Source organism: Sinohyriopsis cumingii, chromosome 7, assembly GCF_028554795.1.
Source record: "Sinohyriopsis cumingii isolate HCF-2022 chromosome 7, ASM2855479v2, whole genome shotgun sequence".
NCBI classification, from domain to species: domain Eukaryota; kingdom Metazoa; phylum Mollusca; class Bivalvia; order Unionida; family Unionidae; genus Sinohyriopsis; species Sinohyriopsis cumingii.
In genome coordinates this window covers 20,988,498-21,009,609 of record NC_142967.1, presented here as the reverse complement: position 1 = coordinate 21,009,609, position 21,112 = coordinate 20,988,498, and the positions used below count along the sequence as shown (strand labels likewise).

The 21,112-nt window shown below is 35.3% G+C and overlaps 1 protein-coding gene across 1 annotated transcript in view; it reads right to left on the bottom strand.

Annotated features, from left to right (window-relative positions):
• LOC149794845 (polycystin-1-like protein 2) overlaps positions 1 to 21,112 on the bottom strand; it is a 98,325-nt gene that overhangs the window by 55,053 nt on the left and 22,160 nt on the right. Inside the window, exons 4-8 of the mRNA XM_089964500.1 lie at positions 19,193 to 19,284; positions 16,750 to 16,822; positions 15,346 to 15,615; positions 12,187 to 12,340; positions 935 to 1,452 (exon numbers count right to left, since the gene is read on the bottom strand). Of these exons, the coding sequence (XP_089820626.1) occupies positions 935 to 1,452; positions 12,187 to 12,340; positions 15,346 to 15,615; positions 16,750 to 16,822; positions 19,193 to 19,284 (1,107 nt within the window). The remainder of the gene's footprint in view (positions 1 to 934; positions 1,453 to 12,186; positions 12,341 to 15,345; positions 15,616 to 16,749; positions 16,823 to 19,192; positions 19,285 to 21,112) is intronic.

The window sequence follows — 21,112 nt, the reverse complement described above, 5'->3', positions numbered from 1 at the left end:
TTCTGAACTAAAGTCAAAATCACATTTGATTCATTAAACCAGCTGAAATGGAAAGCTCTTCATGCTATTCAGTTTCAAGGGGTGAGTGTGTGTGTGTGTGTGTGTGAGAAAGAGAGAGAGAGAGAGAGAAAGAGAGAGAGAGAGAGAAAAAAACATGCATTACCAGTGCCAGCAATGTTGAATTAGACCAACTGTCCAAGTTGTTCTGCTGAAACCATCTTGTTTATGGATGGAGACGACCGTTGCTACTGTTATATACCACACATAGTGTAAATCATAAGCAAGCATCCTATTAATGGAGGTATGTCCTAATGCAGGTTTTACTGCACAAAGATTGTCTTTGTTAACAAGGAGGATCTGAACCAGATTTGACTTATATATAAATGGTCTTAAAATACAGGTGGTCAATTAAGCAAGTCTTAGTAAATAAATCTATAAAGAGTTCCTGAGATGCAGTGTGGCCTGGTGGTGGTTATATTGCAGACTCTCTGAAGCTCATGCGTCTAAGGTGGTTCCCTGACAATTGCTTTTTTGCTCTCGAGTTATTTAGCAATTAGCATAACTTGCTGTAATTATCTGAACCTAAAATGGATACAATTGACTCTACTTTTGGGAATAACCTGTGATGGACTGGCCACCCACCAAGAAAGGGAAACTTAGATGTATAATTTTTGGGGGTTTGGAAAAATTGCTGGGGTCATCAGAATGGCTGAGGTTTCATTAGTTTGGTACTTATACAGCATACCATGCCATGGGAACCAGAAGAAATTACAGCCTTCTGAGCTTGGTATGTTTGCAAGCCAGTCTAGCTAGTCACTGTCTTTGGCTCATAACAGTGTAGACTTAACAACATTTCAACCTAACCCTTGAAAGTTTGGTAATTTATTAGTTAAATGGAATTTTACATGTCCATTTATAATACACATGTACTCACTCTGCATCCCTCTGATGACCATATCTCGATTTCTTCATCCCAATAAAGGCATTTTGAAGGAAACATAATGATTCTAACCGTGACATTTACCGCAAGGTGACAGGTCATCTCACCTGAGCACTGCTGCATGGGATCAATTAAAGCTTTGACTGAATTCATGGTATGTGCATCATTTACATCAACTATTACTCCAAGATTGTACATTTTGACTCCACTGGTAGTATTATATTCCACCAAGGCTGGCAGTATACCAGATGAATTCCAGTTACTGTAAGGCATTGCTCTATTCCCTTCAGTCAAAATATCTGTGAATGTGGGTTTTGTTTCATCTATAAGAAACAGAAGGGATATATTGAGTGTGTCGGGTGACACAATAATTACTGTTGTGGCATTTTCTTCCGATTGAAAACACAGATATGGGAACTTTGTCTTGGACAGGTCCATGGTCCAATGATCTTGTGATGCACGCTTCGAAAATGCAATGGTCATGTTCAGAAGGTTATTTTGATCCTCAGGAACTGAAAAAAATGGAAGATATGGCTAAGTCATAATGAGTCAAGAGCACAGGATTACATTTTAATTTGCTGGTCTACTATCCTAGCATATATTACAAGCATTTGTTTTTATATGAAAAGGGCAATTGGAAAAGGAAAAGGGCAATTAGAAAAGGAAAAGGGCAATTGGAAAAGGAAAAGACCAATTGGAATAGGAAAAGGGCAATTGGAATAGGAAAAAGAAGACTTTTCAGCAGGAGGACCGATATGTCTATCAAAGATTGTCATATACACCATGCATCCTTTGTCAAAACAGATTTGATCCCCTTGCTGATGGATGTTCTGAATGTGGAAACTTACCAGCTCATACATATTCAAATATGACTGATAGTTCAGATTTATACAATGATTATAAAAGTAGAAACTGCAGTTGTAGAAAAACAATTTTTTTTATACAGTAATGATAGTTGTAACGATGATCACTGTGAACATAAGTTTTAATACTTTCAATGTCACCTTGAGTGCCTCTAATAGCACTGATATTAATCTTATGAATTTAGGAGTTTCTAGCAAAGGTTTACACATAAATCATTTAAATATTTAGGGTTCGTGGAAAGGTTGATCAAGTGAATTTACTGTTAACCTCTCCAAATAATAATATTCATTTATTTGGACTCTTGGAAACAATGTTAACAGAAAATCAGGGTGAAAATTTCTTGTATGTCAATGGCTATGACAAACCTTATCAAAAGGATAGGAAAGCAGGCAGTTGTGGGCTCCTTGTGTATGTTAGAACTGGTATTATTTGTAAAAGACGGGAAGACCTAGAAATACAGGAAATAGAATCCATTTGGCTACAGATCACTCCAGAAAAAGCTAAGCCCTATTTAGTAGGTTTTGTGTACAGACAGTCCCATCATCACATACTGATTGGTGTGAATATTTTGAACTTGAAGTAGATAAAATTTCAAATGAAGAGAAAGAATTTTACATTCTAGGCGATATAAACAGAGACCTACTCAATGATCAAATAAAAGGGCATTGGATGAACTTTATTGCTTCATTAGGTATGAAGCAACTTGTAAATGAACCCACCAGAGTAACATCTACCTCTAAAACATTTATAGATCAAATTTATATCAATACAAAAGAAAATGTTTTGGAAGTAATGGTTCCAAAGATTGGTATAAGTGACCACTCTGCAATTTTTCTAACACGTAAAGTCAATGGCAAATCAACAAAAAATAATATCCCTAAATCCATTACTTATAGATCTTTTCAAAACTTTGATATTGTTACATTCCTAAAAGATCTGAAACAGATTTCATGGAATACACTCCAAATCTTTGAAGATATTGATGATGTTTTAGATACTTGGTTAGATCTGTTCATCAGTATGCATGCATGGTGAACAAACATGCCCCTTTAAATCAAACTGAATATAGAGTTTGGAGGAATAAAGTTAATAAATTGATGCGTCAAGCCAAACAAACGCACTTCAAAAACGTCCTGGATGAAAATCTAAATAACTCGAAAGCTATCTGCAAAGTGTTTACAGTGTTTGGTGCAGGCAAATGAAAGAGTAAAACTGAAATTTTATCCCTCAATCATGAGTGCATTTATACATTTTTTGCTCAAACTGCTGAAAAACTTAAAGAACACAGAACTTCATTTAAACATTTTTGTGCTAAAAAACTACCAAACAATATAAAGTTTGAAACTCCTGAAATGAGTCCAGAATTTGTGTTAAAATATATTACAAAAATGGATGATTGTAAAGCTACAGGACATTATATGATTGGACCAAGGCTACTAAAGGTACCCACACCTGCAATTGTAGAAAAGTATACAGTGGATCTCACCCCTATTTATAGGTTTTGGGAATACACGCAGGAAATTCATGACAAAGTTTTCACAAACATGACTAAATATGGAAGAAATTGGAAAGATTAACCTGAGTGCCTCCTAGTGGGAAGTCGAGCGCCAATACACACAGTAGTAAAAATGGCACCAGATTTCAAATGACAAAAACAGCAATTATTTCACAATAAATTATACAAAGATTCAACATTGATGATGAACAGTTTCATCACACTGGTGACGAAAAATTATGAACTTACATGAGCATTACCTTAATCCTGGAGAAAAATGGATACAATTGCCTATTTCTCTCTCAAAATAGAAGGTAAGTGATAACAGTTTACAATCCTATCATGTACACACTGGGCTTCAAAAATCTTTACCCAGATAAAAAAAAATATTTAAACAGATCATTTTTATAAGATTTAAATATTGTATCAAATTTCTTTTCGTTTGTGCAAGGGTCATTTATCAAAAACTGTTACTGCATTTACTATTATTTGTAATGGAAACAGAGATACAACTTTCCAACATCAAGGGAATGTTAACAATGAAAGGAGACTATAAATTATCTCAAACAATAATGATATGTGCAAATGCACTTTATAAGAATATAAGTTGACAGGTAGTAAGGATTGTTTCAATATAAGCAGGGAATTAGCAAAGAATTAATGGAACATTGAATAGTATTCAATTGTAGTCACGTTTAGGTGTTATATATATATATATATATATATATATATATATATATATATATATATATATATATATATTGGTTACTAATGGACAGAAAAATTGTGTAAATTCATAGAGCCAAACTGAATGATATTCGGACCAGACAAGAGAAAAAATTGACATTGGTGAGTTCCCAATGTAGTGAAATGATAGAACTGTACAATTAACACAGGTGAATCGCAGTACTTGAATCAGGTTGTATTTATTATTTCATTTAGCATTTATCATCAATGGAGGTAATATTAGTGGGAATGTGTTAGAGTGTGCATTATTAGTAGTATATGTCGATAAATGTAATATTATTCATTTATTTTTCACTGCCTGTCTTTGTCTCTTGAGTGACTATTAACGGTCCCAAATATTAACCCTCCCCTATCTCAAGTTCAACTAAGTTCATGACACAAACTAGTACATTTCTTTATGGATATATCAAAGTAATATGTGGGTATATCAAAATCATAGTACATTTCTATACTGGTATATCTAACTATACTTTGTTTCACACAGCAATGAAAATTAAATCTGCATCTTTTTCTCATTTCATGTTAGCATCTCAAAATGTGGCTAAATTACTGCATTTGTTTTATTCATGAAGGATTTAAAATTAATTTATATTGATATAGAGCAAAACACCATTATTTGGTACATGCTGAAGAAGGTACATGTAAGTCACCATTTTTGTCCTGAGTTCTGGATGTGTCAACTTCTGATAATGCAAAGAAATCAAAGGGAGGCAACTACATTATGGCCAAAAATAGGAGAACAGGAAAGCTGATCACTCCTTAATAAACAAATTGACTCTTCCACAGGTTATAAAGGAACCAAAGAATCTGACATGAACAGACCACCCTGTTTCAGCGTGTAATGAGTGGCAAGTGTTACACTCTTTGTCTATACAAATGGTGTTGAATTATTTTGTGCCCAAAATGAATTAAGTGATTTTAAGTACATTTAAAGATACTAACATGAGAATTCACTGAGCTACAGACATGGACTCACAATGGTGTGCAGAACAATTAACTACAGTATATTTCTTTATGGGTATATCTTCACTTGTCATGCAAAAAACAGTTCAGATCTTTGCAGTTGAAGCTGCTGGTTCATCAGCACTTTGGTGCACTACAACACTGGCTACCTGAATCATGCTGTTTTCTTCTGTTTATAGGCATAATTGGGTGGTAACTGTAGAATACTCAAGATATCAAACAAGCCAAGCCAAGCACCTATTTAAATTTGACAAATGGATATTAAACTTTGTAACTAACAGTGAACAAGTATTTTGCATGTTGTAAAGTTCTGACATTTATTTTGACAACTCCATTTAAAATTTCAATTCAAACTATAAATATTCATTACAGATAAAATTGGGATTAAGTAAAAGCTCTTCTGGCTTGATTCAAGTTGTTCTGAAAAGCCTCTTTCTGTATGGCCTCCACATGGCTCCTTTCTGTATGGCCTCCACATGGCCCCTTTCTGTCTGGCCTCCACATGTCCTCTTTTTGTATGGCCTCCACATGACTCCTTTCTGTATGGCCTCCACATGGCCTCTTTCTGTATGGCCTCCACATGGCCCCTTTCTGTATGGCAGATCTTTCTGTATGGCCTCCACATTGCCCCTCTCTGTATGGCTTCCACATGGCCTCTTTCTGTATGGCCTCCACATGGCCCCATTCTGTATGGCAGATCTTTCAATATGGCCTCTTTCTGTATGGCCTCCACATGGGCCCTTTCTGTATAGCCTCCACATGGCCTCTTTCTGTATGGCCTCCACATGGCCCTTTCTGTATGGTCTCCATATGGCCTCTTTCTGTATGGCCTCCACATGGGCCTTTTCTGTATGGCCGACCTTTCTGTATGGCCTCCACATGGCCTCTTTATGTATGGCCTCCACATGGCCCCTTTCTGTATAGCGGCTCTTTCTGTATGGCCTCCACATGGCTCCTTTTTGTATGGCAGATCTTTCTGTATGGCCTCCACATGGTCTCTTTCTGTATGGCCTCCACAAGGCCTCATTCTGTATTGCCTCCAGATGGTACTGACTTTTCACACTTTTCAACAGCACTAGTTCAGTCACTTTTTACATCCTATCATGAATGTTTTAAGTACATCGCACATCATTCCATTTTCATTTTTCTGATAGGAATGGACAGTTCAAAATGTATAATCATATTTCACTTTTTTCGATGGAAAGGACATCTCAGTTGCTGAAGAACTGCAACCTTCTTCCCCAGTCTCAGATCTAGGTGCATCACGTGGGGTTTAAGGGGTCAAACTAATTTTGATTATACAATAGTGATTGTTGCTACTGCTTTTACTTATGTGATCTCAAAAAAACATTCAGTGTGAATCATCTTCCCAAACGACGGAGTATTGTCAAAGAGACACAATCCAATTACATTTTTCTTTGACAACAATTAGACGAGGACGACAGAGCTGGATAGGAGGAAAACATCTGGCAATAGTTTGCATGCTGCATAATTAAAATTCTTTTTACCAAACCCCAAACTACATTTTATTAGCCGCAATATCTTACCCATCACTGTTGCACAGCTGAATCTGTCAGTTACTGATGTGTTAAACAGATCAAGAACAGAAAAATGTAATGTACTCATTATTTGAAGGATATCAAATTTACGGAATGATGGTATCACTCTAGACCACATTTTTTGCTGCAACTATGGGCCACAGAGAAAAAGTAAATGTGCTCTGTTACTGTGCTAATGAGCAGAGGTAGAAAGAAGAGAAAGTAGCAGGCAATCACCAAAATTCTGCCTTCATGACACCAAGAAGAATGATTAAGACAGGTCCATAAGGCAGCAGTAGCTCAAACTTCATGGTTTTTTAATTTCATAAAAGAAAGGTCTCTATCAGTACGGGACTGAAAAGTTCTTTAGAATTGTGACAATCCATCATGAGATAGTGGAAGCAGAAATGTTGCTAGAGCCTTTAAAAAAGAAGGCAAAGACATTTACAACCGTTCCTTTTCCCTTCGGAGACATTTAGACAGAAATGCAGTGCCCCGACCAGGCAAAAAAGCCTATCTTGATAATCCCCATCACAAACTTTACTGAGATTGGGGATCTCCAGTGGACTTACCAAAGGTAACTGATTGTTTGCTTAATCTTCCAGTTCACAAAGGAAAGAAAATAGAATTGTAATTCCAATTAAACCAAAGACGGCCAGTGTCAACAGACACAATGCATGAATCTTTTGTTTAACATTTGGTACCACTTTCTTTAAAAGTATAGATTGGTCCACTAACTAGTTTATCAATATAATGACTCTGTGAGGCATAGTTCATATTTAAAGAAACACATCCGTATTCTTGGCAATGGGTCATATACAGTTGCTATAAATAGCAAACAAGGAAAGTACTTCCTATGCCAGTGTTTCCCTTTACCCTCATTTGTGCTTCAGAGATCCCCAAATTTTTAATTTGATCCCCAGTTTTTATACCATAGTTCATTTTTTAATCAGTCTAACCCCCAGTTTTGACACCAAGGAGATTTTCGACTCTCACTCATGCACCCTAGGGGATACACTGACTATGCTATTCTTACACAGCAGTTACCTTTATAAGAATATTCTCAAATTTATGCGAGTGGAATGAAAGAGATCATAATAAAAAAAACAAAAACAAATTTTTTCTTTGTTTTTATTTTTAATGTACCAAAAACACTTAATCCATTTACAGGCAAGCATAACACATAATTTAGTGCGGAAAAAACAATGATTATGCCAAAAGCTTGGCATATATGCAAAAGGCATGATTCTTTCTACTGTATTTTGAACAATTAGGAGTCAGTATGGGTGAGTGTCCCTAGGACTTTTATTGGGGACAAACTTTCTCAATCTCCCCTGACAATGTTCCCTAAAATAATAAAATTATCTGAAAAAAGACAAGAAATAATGACAATATGTAATGGTGTGAAAACTCACCTGCTTGTATTATACAGTTGGTGCTATACAGACCCCAGAGTATGAAGAAAATAAACAATGAACTCACCTGTTAGGAATCCGCATATTTTTTTAGTAAAGAAGACATTTATATTATAAACATTTATTATTATCTCGGAGCCATACAGACACACAAAACAAAATTGGGACATAAGCCATGTGAATAATTATGAACATACAATGAAAAGGAAAAAACACTGAAAAGATTTTTGATAGAATTTGAAAAGAAAGGAATACCAATTCCTAATAATATAGGGTAGCAGGGCCACTGCGAGGAAACATGGCACCCTACAAGAAATGGACATTTGGCACACACACACACCCTCATTCAATATTTTCTCAGAAGAAAATATGAAAGAAACTGATGTAAATTATGACCAAATAATAGGATTTTGATACTAAAAAACAAGGGTTTGTTTCATTTTAGCTCCCTTGTCTAAGTACACACCTTTTCTTCTCCGATTTGGCACTTCTCTCAAAACGGTGCTTTGTGCAAGTGCACTCTCGCACATAGCTTGCGCTGGCCATGAAGTATGTATGGTTGCATTATAGGGGTGTACCCAAACGTCTTAATGGTGGAATACCATGTGATAATCAAAAAGGTCGGGGTAAGGAATTATGGGCATATAAACAGAATATATACGGTCAAATGTAACACTGAGGCAGACTATATGATTATTGTCATATGTTTAATGTGATTTTGGTGAGGGACTTTCTAATTATAACCAAGATCCTTCTAGAACAGTGTAATTTCAACCCTTATCTGGAGTTTCTTTTTAGGTCTTAGTTTAAAATATAAATCTTGTTTTTATTTGAAAATTAGTCATTTATGCTTTAAGATCTTAGCAGAATCAATTGTATTATTGTTGTGTCCAAAAGTTCTTTGGGCTAGAATTTTATTTATTCAAATTATTTAATTCAAGTAACTCTTCTCTGGAAGAACAAACTGTTCTTCAAAAGAAAAAACATTCTTGGAAATAAAGACTTAAATTTATAATGAAATTTCAAATCAGGATTTAATTCTTTGATTGTATTATTGTGACCAAACAAAGGAATGTTGGCACATCCGCATTATACGGGCTACCACAGGCACATCAACACCTTCAGCATTGGATTTAATTTAATGTTTTAGGACTTGTGTCTGTAATACTAGGACTATTTGGGAATTAATTCAAAATACTGCAAGTTCTTTTTTTTTTTACATTTTTACTTTGTAGTCTAGGGAAATAAATTATTTGTTGCTATTTACAAGGCTTGTTGCTTCTCCCTCTTTTCTACTACATATTTTAAGATCCTAGAGTCTTAATAATATCGTTACAGGAAAACTGCAACGCAGTCAAATACATTTAATGAGCATTTTTTCTCTGGCTATGATGTACGACACATCAATGAACATAGCATCTTTGAAAAAGATAACTGTTCTGAGTTCGTGAGTGAACCATATCTTATAGACAATTCTCAACCAAGTGGGAGGATGTATTCACATTGAACAGGTAAGGTTTCTCGACATGAAAATAGTAAAAGTTATGCAACAACGATAGACACTTTATTGCTGCTGTTAAAGTGGCAAAGAATAACCACCATCCTCAGCGTTGGAGATTCTGAACTTTACTGAAAATGTTTTTTGTGATGTCAACAAAAAAATGCAAAACTGACTTACGATTATTTGACACACTGTTACCAGCAGACTACAGGTTCAACTTTGAATGTACAATGTAACTGGACATTGCCAGCCTTATATAATCAGATTGCTGGATTATTAGAACTTCTCAGAATCAATGTTCCTGCAGACTACTGTAATGACTTTAATTCTGTCTATTTATAGTCTTTGGACACCTAAATTATTTTCAAAAAGTAATTTTTTATGACTAATAAATGTTGGGACACAGAATTAAAGCCCATTTTTCAGGTCTTGGGACACCTTCAACATTTTTTTCTATTAATCGATCAATGTATTTTCTCAATTGTAACAACATTTTTTACAAAGTGACAGTGGTAATTGTCAAGGGACTGGACTATCATCATGAATTACTACATAGAAATGTTATACGCTGAAATAATTTTTTTGAAAAGTCAATAAATATATTTGATTTTCACCTATTTTCTTCTTATTTCTACCTGATTGAAATGGGTATAATTTGATTGATGACAAGAGTTGAGCATTAGCAGGTTGCTATAAGCATTTACAACAGTAACCAATCCCTTTTGTCTTCAGTTTATTATTCTTTGTGTAAGCATTAATGCATCAGGATATTCTATCAATGCACCAGTAATAATGTTTTATGTTGCTTTGAAAATGTAAATGCCTAACTCGTTAAATCTGTGCTCCCAGTATGACAAGAATGAACAACAATAGCATTTGGTTCAATGCTCATATTAAAGTTATAGCATGTTTACATCACAGTGTCACCACATGCACATTGACGATTTTGACTTGCAGTAAATGAAGTACATCCCTTGGATTCAAATTATAGGAACAATTGTGCTAAACTTAAATAATACTTCCAAAATATAATGAAGAAATTTCAGAAATAATGCTTCAAAAATAATTGTAATACCTTAAACACTCAAGACATAGTTTGCTTTTGATGTAAACGACCATAAATATGCATGTATTTACTCAGTTACGATCATCATATTACTCAACCGAGCAAGTGTTCATACCTTAACTGACTGACAATGATAGTGACGTCAATTGCTAGTCAGTCCAATATAATTGGGGGGGGGGGGGGGCAAAATAATTTAGTACTGCTATTATGCAGGCCATCTCATCCTGCTAAACCCACTTTAGATTTTCCAACAGTTATTTTGTGTAGAGTAATGTTGTAGAACAAATGGTTAACGGCATTGCTGCCAGACAAAAATCACCCTTTTGACATGCCAGTTTCATGGATCAAACAATTACCTGGTCTCCTGTCAGAAACACCACTCTGGTGGCCTAGTGGTTAGAGCGTCTGCCTCGTATGCAGTAGGTCATGGGTTCGATCACCAGCCGAATCATACCAAAGACTTAAAAAAATGGTACTAACAGCTGCCTCAGCATTAAGAGGTTAGGACTGGTCGGCCTGGTGTCAGGATAATGTGACTGGGTGGAACATCATGCTTTTATTTATAATTAGCAGATTTTTCGTTTGGTTTCTAACAGGTGTGTGTCTGTGATCTCGATTTTTAACGTAGCTTTAACAATTTTTCAGTCATATCGCTACGATGTCTGCAATGTGGCAATTTATAGTGATGTCTAGCACTGGGGCATCATGCCGCAGACATGTAGCATGATGTCCCACCCACTCACATTATCCTGACACCAGGCTGACCAGTTCTAATACTAACACTAACCTCTTAATGCTGAGTGCCAAGCAAGGCAGCTGTTAGTACCATTTTTGTAAGTCTTTGTTATGACTCGGCTAGGGTTCAAACCTGCGACCTCCTGCATCTGAGGCAGACGCTCTAACCTCTAGGCCACTTGTGCGGTAGTTTCTGAGTGACATGTATGTATAAACCCAATACACATGAATCACATTAAGTACTGGATTAAGGGAAATGTGCCAAATTTGAACTACAAGTATAAAAAAATTGTGTGCATCGAGTGGTTTAATTTGTGCCCAGGTTACAAATAACATAGAAATCCTGTAATCCTGCACCCTAGGATCAACACTAATACATACTGCTTACATAAACATATACACATGTCATATACACATATAAATACATTTGATGTGTTGCTGAGACACCTGTTTTCAGCTCTGCCAAGTTAAAAGCATTTCAATATTTTAAGGTCTGTTACCAACAGGGCTTGCACTATCGATTTACAATTAGTAAACAACATTAATCAATGAACAGAAAGTCAGAAAATATAGTGGATGAACCAATTTCTGGACCTGCAAAACAGTATCTTTTAATCATCTATTCCACACATGGAGACTATCTGCTTCTTCTTCTGGACACTGTTACAAACAACAGTCACTAAAACAGTTACTGATCGACGGAATAAATTATACCAGTCAAAGCGTATATATTGTACATCCATTTTTATATTGTTTGAAATTTACTTTGATAGGCAATTCCAGATTTGTCAAAATGTGAGATGACTAATTATGATTTACTCTGCTATCTGGCAAATTTGCAAAATCTACAAACACAAAATTATTGAATATATGGTAAAAATAAATAAATTATCTTTGAACATATGGAAGCTAAAAATGTTACCTTCATGAGATAAGACTATTTTTATTGGCTCCTCCAGATGCTGCAGCTTGATGGTTTGTTTGTTTTCATCCTTTAAGGACAATGATGCAACAGGAGAAGTAATATTATCAGCTGTGTCATCCCAGACAAAAGGATTCTGGTCCATTAACATCATCTGAAATTAAGCCAATTAATAAATCTTTCAATAGTACACGTACATTTCTCATGTGGATATTTTAAAAGTATTACACTTACTACGACTGGCATGATGCTGTATATTGCTAAAAAAAATGCATATGCCCATACATTTTACTGAACCTGTCAAAAAGTCCCTATTTCTCCTCATCTGTCAATTTTCACAACTCCATAACAGAAGATCCTCTATTAACAAACTTTCTCCTGATGATCTATAGCCATAGGCTTTTGAAAATGGGAATTCTTCTGTAAGTGCTAAATCCTCTCTCCACAAAGCCAGCAAAACTGCCTGCCTTCTAGTGGCTGTTTGTAGACTAAACATTGTCAGCATTGGTAGTATAGAGGTGATCAATTAGCATTTCACATACCTGTTATCCTAATGGGTACATCAATAAAGCATTAATGAATGAATTATTAAGTGTAGTGTGTACCCTTTTCCTTGAATGCATCATGAAGTGTTTCCCCTTTTCTCGAGTATAAAGCATTAATGAACGAATTATTAAGTGCGTGACCCCCTTCCTCTAGTATAATGCAATAATGAATGTGTGATGCCTTTCCTCAAGTATAAAGCATTAATGAATCAATCATCAAGTACTGGTATGTGACCCAGGAGTCTTCCTTGAGTATAAAGCATTAATGAATGAATTATAAAGTGTGTGATGATCTTCCTCAATAATAAATCATTAATGAATGAATTATCAAGCCTGTACCCCCTTCCTTGAATGAATCATCAAGTGTGTCCCCCTTCCTTGAGTATAAAGCATTAATGCATTAATTCTCAAGTGCATAAGTCCCCTTCCCTTTGTATAAAACATTAACGAATGAATCATCTAGTGTGTGACCCCCTTCATTGAGTATAATTACATTAATGAATGAATCATCTTGTGTGTGATGACCTTCCTCCAATATTTGAATGAATCTTCAAGTGTGTGACCCCCTTCTTCCAATATTTGAATGAATCATCATGTGTGTGACCCTCTTCCTCGAGCACAAAGCATTTATGAATCATAGTCAAGTGTATGATCCCCCTTTCTAGAGTATCAAACATTAATAAATGAACGTGTGTGACCCCATTCTTTGAATATAAATCATTATGAATGAATCATCAAGCCTATATATGAAAGACTGAAGTAGAGGTCAGTCAATTCCCGCAATGACTGGGGGACAATAAGAATAATGGCAATTGAATTGAATTATAAAATAATGATTACCTGATTACCATTGGTGAGTAAAGTTCAAAGGGAACTGCTTAAGTAACAAATGCTTATAAACTCTTAAGAAAATAACAATCTAGAAAAAGGAAAACTGTATTTTGATGTTCAATGCACATTCTGCACACAAATGAAGTCAAAAATTCTGCAGAGCACACTTAAGTGAAAGAAGCATATAGTGTCATCCTAAAAAAGATGACTACAAATCATGTGCCTCTGATAAGGGGAGCAGTCGGTTTTGTTCACATAGTCTAGAAATTTCCCGAATATTGTGGAATATTCATCAATGGAACGTTTAAAAAAATATGGACATGAATAATTCTTATCAAAAAAACATATTACGAACAGAACTATACCAAATTTTAGATAAGCCCTGAAAAATATCACAACATCAATAATATCCATTTCTGAGAAACACCGCCGGACATCTCAAAGAATACTTTAGTGTTGAATCAATTTCAAATTGTTGCTCACTCTCAACCTGTGAGTTAGTCTTCTATTAGGCTACAAGGTTAACACATAAGCTGATCAACAATTTTAGACGCGTCACTAGTTGCAGCATGTGACCATAAATAGTACATTTTCTTTGTTCAGGAACTTCCAAAAAAGTGAAACCTTCTTGATCATATTATTCTTCAATTATAAAAACCAAGGACAAATTAGACACGAATTTTTGCACCAACAATAGATATTTTATGTAAAATATGGAAAAATGCACTCCAGATGCTATTACAACTCTATGGTCTTATAATAAGTAAGGTAAAAGAGTGAGAAGCAACAAGCTTTGTAACATTCAACAAAGAATTTATTTCTTTAGAATAAGTAGTGAAAAAAAGGAAAAAGAACTTACAGTATTGCACACAAAAAAATCCACAAATAATGCTAAAATTTGGGAACACAAGTCTTTATAATTAAAGTTTTGAACAAAAATTAGCAGTATTCTAAAATAAATACAACACTTTAAGTGTTGCTGTGCCTGTTGTGGCCTGTGTCATAGTGACGTCAATCATTTGTTGAATCGCAATAATGCACTCCAAGAATATATCCTTATTTGAAATTTCTCTATAAATCCAAGTCTCTATTTCCAAAAATGTTATTTTGAAGACTTTGTATTTCCTGAAAAGTAACACTTTATTTAATAGTTTCAATAGATAAATTCCAACCCAAATAAAATACTGGACACAGCAATAATATAACTGATTCTGCTCAAATCTTACAGCAAAAATGATATAGTCCTCTACCTGACCTCATGTCACCTGATTAACATTTTCTAAATTAAAAAAACAGTTACAAAAATGGAAAATTTCAGTCTAGAAGGTTCCAAATGTTTAGAAGATAAAATTTTAGTTATAATTAGAAGGAATGTTACTAAAATTATAATAAAGAACATGGAAAACATAATGTCCTTGACTCAGAATGAGATAAATAAGTTTCTTTTAATAATAATCCTAATATGACATCCATACTCATAGAGTCAATATTAGCTAATGTTTACAGAATTAAAAATAATCAATTATTCAAGTCAGGTAGAAAATGAACTTGACTTTGGACAAGGTCAAGTCCAAAATACATTTATCCAAAGCATATAATGAAATATTTATATATAAAAAACTCACTAGCAAACAATGCAAATTAAATATATATAACAATGCAAATTTGTAAAAACAAGTATAAAAAAAGTTTGTCACAAAATGGCATAAATTTAGGGTATATAAATTAACGAAAATTTAATAGAATCAAATGTATGATAAGTAGTTATATTTAGCAACCAAACCTGCAAGCCAATGCTGCTACTATCTGAAAGCTGGTCTAAGAAGGATGAAGAGTTGGGAAAGATGAAGGCTCCTTTTGTGTAATTCCCATGTGCCGATCGTATCACTTCAAGGTCAGTATTAAGGAGATTCTGTGGTATGAACTTTTGAACAATCAATGTCATCTGGTCAGTCTGAATGGACGTCTCATTTGCCCCGACTTCTTGCACCCCTAATAACAAGTCAAGCAGGGTTTCCACCACTTGAAGCACTCTGGTGGTAAAATTTCGCATCTGTAAAAATTACATTAAGGCAGTCTACTTTTGTACAATCAACGCAGCTAAAAATGATGTGATAACAACATTATGACATCATTAAGTGCATCAAAGTACTATGAAATCTGAAACATAATTTTCTGGGAAGGGCAAATTTTTATTAAGCAAAAACATAACTGTCATTATGACATGGCTTATATTTTTGTGCATTTTAAAATCTCATCTGTTCGATCTGAATACATCATCCCACAGAGTAGAGAATTGCCAATAAGACATGATCAATTCATGCACCTCACACGACTGTGCAGAACAGTGAACTTTTTCACAGACATTATGCCAGGACATCAGATCATGGGTGGAAGGAGGCAGTCAGCAATAGCAATCAGTAAGGACTGCATAAATAAAATTAGTTTACCCCCTCCAGTTAATTTTGATAGCAGCAATAACTTACCCATCGCTGAATTTGTCAGGTGGGTAGGCTGACATGTCTAACTGATCAAAAACAAGGGTTTACTCATTATGATGGTTTCCCTCATGTTGCACCGCAACTATGGATAATGCTGTCAAAATTATAAGAAAACTCCTAGCGGGTGCCCATCAATCTTAATGATTGTTTATCCGGATACACAATCAAAGGGAAATTGTAATAAAACTTGAAAATAAACTCCTTTGCTCATTAGTAATTTCCTAAACATGAAGCTTAAATATCTTAAGAATTCGTAATTTGAGTTGCATTGACACTATAGATTGGTTCCAAGTCTTTATTCCTCATGGTTCCAAGAATTCGTAATTTGAGTTGCATTGACACTATAGATTGGTTCCAAGTCTTTATTCCTCATGGTTCCAAGGACAGAGTCCTAAAGTACCTAGAATTAATATTTTTACTGTCAAAAAAGGTGACTGCTGGGTGATACTTCCTACAGAGTACCAGTTATGTAGGATTTAAACTAGTTTATGGTTTTCATTACATTGATAGATGTTCAGTTCTTCAAACAAAATTCCATGCCCTACAAGATCAAAATCTTTACAAAAATAAATCATACTAGGGTCAAACATTTTTCTTTCTGTAGCCATTTATCAATCATAGATACAAGTGACTTTATCGAATGTCAGACAGATAATTCACAAGTTAATGTTTATATAAGTTTTTACCTGATCTTTGTCTACTGCTGATGGATCTGGTGGAGATGCAAACAACATTTTTGAAACTCCCTCAGCAAGAGAACTACACAAGAAAAAGAAAAAACTTTTATGCATACATACATAAAACATGAATAAAGTGCTTCATCTATTCATATTTTCTTTTTATCAGTTGATCATCATCAGACATTACCAACAAAAGAATCAGGGGAAGGCACATCACTAGAGACTGACAACCAAAGAGGTCAAAGATCAAGGTCAAATGAATTAGGGGAGGGAACATAACTAGAGATTGAAGACCATGGAGGTCAAGGTCTCAAGGAGCGAATTGTTTAAATTTTCAGTAACGGTCAATAGTTACAGTTTTGGACCACAACCCTCCCAATCTTTATATCTCTTGATTTTACAAAGTTTATAAAATATAATTAGCATAATTATTGTATACATAGTATTTTGCTGAAGCTGTCTTATCTTGATGATGAACACCTATTTATCATGTCTTAATTAGAAATATATTCTCAAGGTCAAGTGAGGTAATATGATCAGCAAATGAGATGCAAGATTATCTTATTAACATGGCAATGGCAATATAAACTTATAATTAAACTTCAGACTCAGCCAGTCAGATTACATCCTAAATATGCATAGATCTTGCTCTTTATCAAGCTCAACCAACATTTTCATAGTGTATTAGACTATTTGACAAGACTGATATAACTTATCACTATCGTTGCAATCGGAATCGGAAGCTCATCAAACCAGATGCAAGATCATGTCATTCATGTGTGGATCTTACTTATAATTAATCAAACCCAACTAAGATCATGACAATATAAGCCTATTTACCACGTCTGGTCAAAATGTAAAGACTTTATAGTGGTGAAAAATCCAGCAATATCTAAGATGACAGCATAATTATCCATAGATCTAGCATATAAGCAATACTCACCTAAAGGCTTCATTATATCAGCCTAATTACTGAAGTCTGATTAGTACAAGCTTTCATGATAAGAAACTCACTCTATCATTTGTTATTAAACGTGACTGAGATATTAATAATATATAGCCCTTATTTAGTCAAAATCCTATCAGTAATAATTTCTTCCTGAGTAGTAACGAGCTCACCTCTTGTAAATTATGTCACAGAAAGCTGGAAATTTGACTCATGCAAGGTCTTAAGCCAAAGAAAAAATGTGTTTCTGGTCGGCCAACCGGCCCTGTTTTTCATTGCCAACCCTATCACATTTTCCCCCAAAGGTAATTTTTTCTTAAACGAGTGCAATAGGAAACACATGGATTTTTTTTTTAAATCTGGGTTGGGGAAACCATATAACGCACTGCACTGAATTTAATTGAAATCCATCAAGCCAATGTTACACTGTAAAAACCAAATTCAATTTGGTCCCATAACTCATGTCAATCATGTAGTGAAAAGAACTTGTACAAAATCTCAAGGTGAACATGGATGCCAAAGTTGGCTGAAGTCCCCCAAACTGGTGTAAAGTTATGCTGCTGAAACCAAAGGTGAGGAGGATGTACATTTGGGGACATAGGTAAATTATGTGGTGAAATTCTGGACAATGAACAAGTTCAAAGTCTCATAATTATATATATCTTTGGCTAAAAATCCAACTATGCAAGGTACAGTTAAGCTGTGGAAACAGAAATTCAGAGCACAAGCAATCAGGGGTAATAACTCCCATAAATGATGACAGTGTAGGCTGGAAATCAAACTCTTTCAAGGTCTCAATAAAATAAACATGGATATAAAAGATGCTGAAAATTGCAACATTTCCAGTAAAGTTATCTTGCAGAAACCAATTTGCTGATGACTGCTCAAGTGGTATACTGGCTAGAGCGTTGGATGGAGGAGGCATCGGGTTAGAACCTTGGCCGAGTCATACCAAAGATTTATAAAAATGGTACAGACAGCTGCCTTGCTAGGCCCTCAGCATTATGAAGTCAGTGTTAGGAGTCTGGTCAGCTTTGTGTCAGGATAATGTAACTGTGTGGGACTGATGCCACATGCCTGCAGCTAGCATGATACCCAGTGCTAAACACCACTATGAAATGCCAGTGCAGAAACTGTAGTGATTTAAGTGAAAAATTGTGAAGGCTACATTAAAAATCCAAATCACTCACATACACACAAAACTGTTGATGGATAACAAAATGATTGCTATCATAAACTTCCAATTTCTTCAAGTACCCTAATTACCATAGAGGAAGAGCTAAACATTGCCCCAGCTACCAGATATGTACCACTTCCTCAAAATCTGGTCATCATTTAATGGTCCTGATGCTTATTCATGCAGAAGTATTTTAGCCCTGATGGTTAATTTCACTGCCTTGAATTCTCAAATGATTTCATGCAAGTTATTTATTTACCAACTTTTTGAAAACTAGACCTTTAACATTCACATTTATACTACTCAATGAAAAAAATGTCTTTTACCTGGCTGTGTCCCTTACTTCAGCTGCAGTTCCCATTTTCTCAAGTGCAATCAGTGAGCTGGTAAGCTTGGAATACATGGCAACTGCTTTACTCTGAAAACAAGAAGTATTTATGTTTCCTTGACTTATATATCTTTTCATTTTTACGTTTTTGAGAAGTAAATTCAACTTATTGGTCCATCTATTTCATGGTGGTATACCCAATTTTTAAATGGCACTCCTTAATTTAATTGTAATAAAAACATTCTTTGTGAACCTGTCCTTTGCTGTGGTTCTCTTTCAAACAAGTACAAGCATCTAGTAGGGAATTTATAGTAACCATGGTTTGTACAGGCCCAAATGGTTTTCTTTCAGTCTTTTGAAGGAGTTTTTAAGGAAATAAAGTTTTCAATAAGTATTTTTATTTTGCATGGAAATTAAACTTTATCCAGAGGTTACTTCATTTACCATTGCATCAATATGTTCATCAGAAGAAAATCAGCACATAACTGTGCCACTAAAGGACTCCAGCAGTTGTTAGTATGATTTTTATGGACTCGTGGTACTAATTCGGTTCCCACAGTAAACCTATGCAAACAACAAGATATTAAAAATTCAATAACTTAAAATTTCTGAGTGCTCATGATCAAACCTATATATATCAGTATAGATGAAACCTGGATGAGAGCTTAATGTGTAGAGAAAAGGATATGAGCTGCTGCATTTTTCTGGACCTACATGTGTTTGAAACATGTGCTTTCAATTCTACACCAAAGAGTCAGGTGCTGATTTCAGTAATGAGTGTTCTAAACTCAAGACTCTTGAAGGACTGAAATTCCATCAATAAAACCATGTCTCTATTTTTTCAGTTACAATTAGGATAACTGCTCCAAAAACTCTTTTTCCTAGAAAATAACTTTCATTATCAACCAATCCAGGGCAGACAAACCCATATATACTCTATTTTAAGTTCATCTGTTTCCGGATTGGTTCCCATTTTTCCATACAATTAGTACTGTGTGTCCTACAGCATCTGCACATGACTAGTGTGCCACTACAGCCATGGCACAAAACTAGTGTGGTACTACAGCCATGACAAAAAATAGTATGCCAATACAGCCACTGCACATGACTAGTGTGCCACTACGGCCATGGCACAAAACTAGTGTGGTAATACAGCCATGACAAAATATAGTGTGCCAATACAGCCACTGCACATGACTAGTGTGCCACTACAGCCATGGCACAAAACTAGTGTGGTACTACAGCCATGACAAAAATAGTGTGCCAATACAGCCACTGCACATGACTAGTGTGCCACTACAGCCATGGCACAAAACTAGTGTGGTACTACAGCCATGACAAAAATAGTGTGCCAATACAGCCACTGCACATGACTAGTGTGCCAATACAGCCATGGCAGAAAACTAGTGTGGTACTACAGACATGACAAAAATAGTGTGCCAATACAGCCACTGCACATGACTAGTGTGCCACTACAGCCATGGCACAAAACTAGTGTGGTACTACAGCCATGACAAAAAATAGTGTGCCAATACAGCCACTGCACATGACTAGTGTGCCAATACAGCCATGGCAGAAAACTAGTGTGGTACTACAGCCATGACAAAAAATAGTGTGCCAATACAGCCACTGCACATGACTAGTGTGCCACTACAGTCATGGCACAAAACTAGTGTGGTACTACAGCCATGATAAAAAATAGTGTGCCAATACAGCCACTGCACATGACTAGTGTGCCACTACAGCCATGGCACATAGTGTGGTACTACTGCCAATACAGCCATGGTACAAAACTAGTGTGCCACTACAGCCATGACAAAAAATAGTGTGCCAATACAGCCACTGCACATGACTAATGTGCCACTACAGCCATGGCACAAGACTAGTGTGGTACTACAGCCATGACAAAAAATAGTGT